The following is a 3,920-nucleotide window of genomic DNA, read 5'->3' on the forward strand; positions in this document are numbered from 1 at the left end:
GTTCTTTATGTTCAGCTAACAACAACTATCGTGGTGAAGAAGAGTCCTTTCTTCTCTGCCGCCTATAGTCTTGGCTTGATTGTTTCGTTGGGAGAGGTCCCTGGTAATTGATTATTCCGTTCTAATAAGACTTATTCTGCCCTAGAGAAAAGCAGCCTTGCAAACATCATGGCTATTTCCAAGTCTCTGCAGTTGCCAAAAGTTCCATGTTTGGACTCACCAGCATACACCACAAACCCAAGCAGTATTTCGAAGTCGGTCTTTATTTTTTGAACAAACACGAAAAGTAGCACGAAAGTAGCGAGGCAGTTAAAAGCACAGAAGCTCAACAGATCTGTCTTATACTATTTGTTCTTTTCAAATATATTCTAAACTGAGTGAAGAAACCTTCCAACCCCTTTGTAAGGGGTTGAATTCAGTAGAACTAACTTTTCTTAAGCTGAGGCCCTAGTATGCTTTTTAAAGTACAATCACCTGAAAAAGATCAACCCACTTACAGTTATTAGTAATGCACATCCCTGCTTTACCATCGGAACATACTTAGTAAAATATAATGACAACAGCATTCTACCTCTAATAATACAGTGAAGAAAGTCCTTTTCCTGGCTGTTATTAATAGCGTAATCTCTTATTTCCAGTCTCTTTTCCCAACCAGCTCTGACTGGCCTCTGCAGGGTCTGCCAGTTTGCATGAAAGAACATTCACTTTCAGTCTGGTTCTCCAACTGGGTGACAAAGTAACCTGTAAAAATAATTAAGCGTCTTTGGTTTTACTGCTGTATAGCACTTTGAATTATATGATTTTCAAATATCACACAGAATGTTTAATTGACAGATTCGGTTATACATATTTTACATTATTTTATGTATGAGTACACGCATATTATGCTATATACCTCTCACTACTGAAGTAAAACGCTTTCAGTTTTCTTGGAAATAGAGGCAGAGGGTGAGTGAGACAGGAGAGTAAGAACAGTTTGGCTAAGAAGGGCAAGTTTTAAAAAGGGAGTCATTTTAGAGTTGTCCTAGAATGGGCATGAAAAGGGAATCCAGTCCAGTATACAGCATGCAATGAACAAAGTAAGGAATATTGCAAGTAATAGCAGATCTTTTAACAATTCTTCCAGGTGTGTGAATCTAATATTGTTGTTGCTTTAAGGAGAATTGCAGATTTTTGACATGCCTAATAACATTATTTCCAAAACTACAAATAACTAAAAAATATAGTTAGTTAACCCCATATACCATATAATCTATTACATACGTTGACTGGGCCTTATTCTTGCAAACTGATAGTGTTAACTTTATTCATTATAAACCTACAGCCATAGAAGTCAGCGACTAAATCATGTATACGTGGTTTTGAAATACCAGCTCCTTAGTCAGTATTGGCTAAGAGCAGCTTGTATCTTTCACAGTTTGCCTGAAAGAGGCCTGTATATCTGACCCTGCAGAGCCATCCCCTAATGTTGAAATTATGACAAAGACTATTTACTTGGAATATTCAGAGTATGTACAAAACCAAATCCTTATTTTTAAAAGTTCAGCAGAACTGACATGGAATTTTTCAGTACTAAATATACTACCGAATGGGAAACAGCCACTGTTTCAAATTAACATTAAATACTAACTTTAAAATAAATCTTGCTTTTTTCCAAAAGAAGTTGCCATTTCAATGCAGTCTTCTTGTCTTCTGTTAGAGTGAGGAACTCATGGACCTGTTAACAACAGGACATAACAGAACACTTCTTCAGCATATAGTTATAACAACATCTTCACAACAAAATGATGATTAAAAGACCATCTTATGCTTTTTTTTATATACTCTTCTAAGCTGTATTTTCCTTCTTTTAACATAGTGCTTGGTGTAATATATGTACCAAGACAGTCAGATTAATCAGAATAAACTGCAGGGTGTTTGAGAATCAAAATTAACGAATTGAAACCAAATTCTCAGAAAAGTGTAAATTAATTAAAAGAAAGTGGTTTTCTGAATAGGGTATTCACTTTTACATTTAACATGTTTCTTCCTACTAGCAGCAACTGACTTCTAACTTTTGGCTTGTTAAAAAGCTCTGTGTGTGTGTGTGTGTGCGCATCCATAGCCATATGCAATTTTTTTAACCAGCATACACTCACACACAAACAACATTTACATATATTTGTCATTTTCATCAAGCTTCACAACTCAGATCAAATAAGAACAACCTAATTTATTTCTACTTACTGTGCAGCCTAAAGTTTCCTCAGCTACACAGTCAGACAGGTAACAAGAATAAAGAGTGCCTGTGTGATCTGTCAGATCAACGAGTATGTCAAAGCTTGCAAAAGTTGACTTTGAATCTGAAGAGACGTCACTGCAGAAAGTGCATGTGTTTGACATTTCATTCACTATAAAACGGCATATTGAACTGAAACATAAGAAGATAATTAATGCATATATGCAATTCTTCCTTGTTTGAAACTGTTTTCTAGACTAAGATTTCCCAAGAGACTTTTCATCTTTAAAAAAATTCTTCATCTTCTAAACTCTTAAGTCTGTCTGAGACAAAACAGCCTCTTTCTTCTCTCTTCTAGGACCAGAAAGAGCAAGTCCTTCATAAAGCCAGCTCCTCTTCCTTGCTACTTCTGGAAGTCTACACAACAGAAATACATATGGCAACCTCCAGAGGACTTTTATTTCTTGTCTGGAACTGAACTAAAATATTGTTCTGTCTAATTTGGGTCAGGGGAAGAAGGACAAGCACTTTTTAATACAAATTTAAAACAGGCAGTTGCTTACCATCTGTTGCGAATAACTTTAGATGCGTTACCATCAATGTCCAGTGTAGAAATGTAGCCATAAATAATGCCATAAACTGGTTCAAGTTTCCCATCACTCTGTAAAGCTTTTTCTTTCAGCTGTTCCACAGTATAAACATCAGCTATAGTCTCCACTAAAAGTTTAAAAGACATGTTAAGTGAATCTGAGAAAGAAACAACACAGAAGAGGGGGGGAAAAAAAAAGGATCTTAAGGTAATACAAAGGAGAGTATTTGATCTAAAGCACCAGAAAAGCCCCACACACCTTCCTTTTGAAGCAGGCTTATCATTTGGGGACAAAAAAATAAAACAAAAGGGGACTCAAATCAGGAAAACATATAATGTTTAATCTTTGTATCCCCCAAAAATGTGGTTTTGACAAAAACTTTCCCTCTCCATTTTTCATGCTTATTCAAGACAGAAAGAACATGCCAGACAGGCTGCAAGTTGGCATAGTCACCATCCCTGAAGATACATAACTGATAATATAAACAGTAGCCCCAGTAACAATAGTCCAGACTTTATCCAGCCTGGCTATACCTTAGTTTTGTTTCTATGAACACACAGAGCAAGAACTTGGTATTTCAGCTGCACTATGAAACTACACTATATAGTTAGGTAAAATAAAATCAGTGTTTGGATTCACGCTTACGGTTAATGGATTCTTTTGACTGCTCCTCCATTTTATCATGCAAAGCTCCTGATTGTGCACTCTCTTTTATGAAGCTGAAGAGAACATGTGCTTCTGCTGTTTCTTGAAAATGTATTTTTAAAAGTTATTAATATATGTAGCATGTAAAATAACAGCATAATTACATTTTGCAACTTTTTATTCTGGTAGCAGCAACACGTTGTCTCTTGGAATTAGCCAAGAGATGCTTTTCTCTTTTTTACTTTACTTTTTAGTGCCACATAGAACATATGAAGGCTGCTTAGATAAAACGAAAAAAAAAAAAAAAAAGAGAGAGAGAAAGACACCTCTTACTGTAGAAAGCATTGGTCACTACATAACAGACAAGAAGCAAGGAGCTTTCTGAGGCAAGCAGGCAGAAGAAATCAGACCTCCAATTCATTCATGCATTCTACCTTGTAATCATTATTAAAAACAAAGCAATACTT

General features: G+C 35.8%; 1 protein-coding gene across 1 annotated transcript in view; it reads right to left on the reverse strand.

Annotated features, from left to right (window-relative positions):
* Nucleotides 1–612: 612 nt before the first annotated feature.
* The window catches only part of MEIOB (meiosis specific with OB domains), a 14,003-nt gene continuing 10,695 nt past the window's right edge, over nt 613–3,920 (reverse strand). The window contains exons 9-15 of the mRNA XM_009894878.1: nt 3,809–3,834; nt 3,701–3,732; nt 3,454–3,555; nt 2,782–2,935; nt 2,227–2,410; nt 1,631–1,717; nt 613–741 (exon numbers count right to left, since the gene is read on the reverse strand). Of these exons, the coding sequence (XP_009893180.1) occupies nt 613–741; nt 1,631–1,717; nt 2,227–2,410; nt 2,782–2,935; nt 3,454–3,555; nt 3,701–3,732; nt 3,809–3,834 (714 nt within the window). The remainder of the gene's footprint in view (nt 742–1,630; nt 1,718–2,226; nt 2,411–2,781; nt 2,936–3,453; nt 3,556–3,700; nt 3,733–3,808; nt 3,835–3,920) is intronic.

This window comes from Charadrius vociferus, unplaced genomic scaffold (assembly GCF_000708025.1).
Source record: "Charadrius vociferus isolate BGI_N301 unplaced genomic scaffold, ASM70802v2 scaffold600, whole genome shotgun sequence".
In the NCBI taxonomy this organism is placed as follows: Eukaryota; Metazoa; Chordata; class Aves; order Charadriiformes; family Charadriidae; genus Charadrius; species Charadrius vociferus.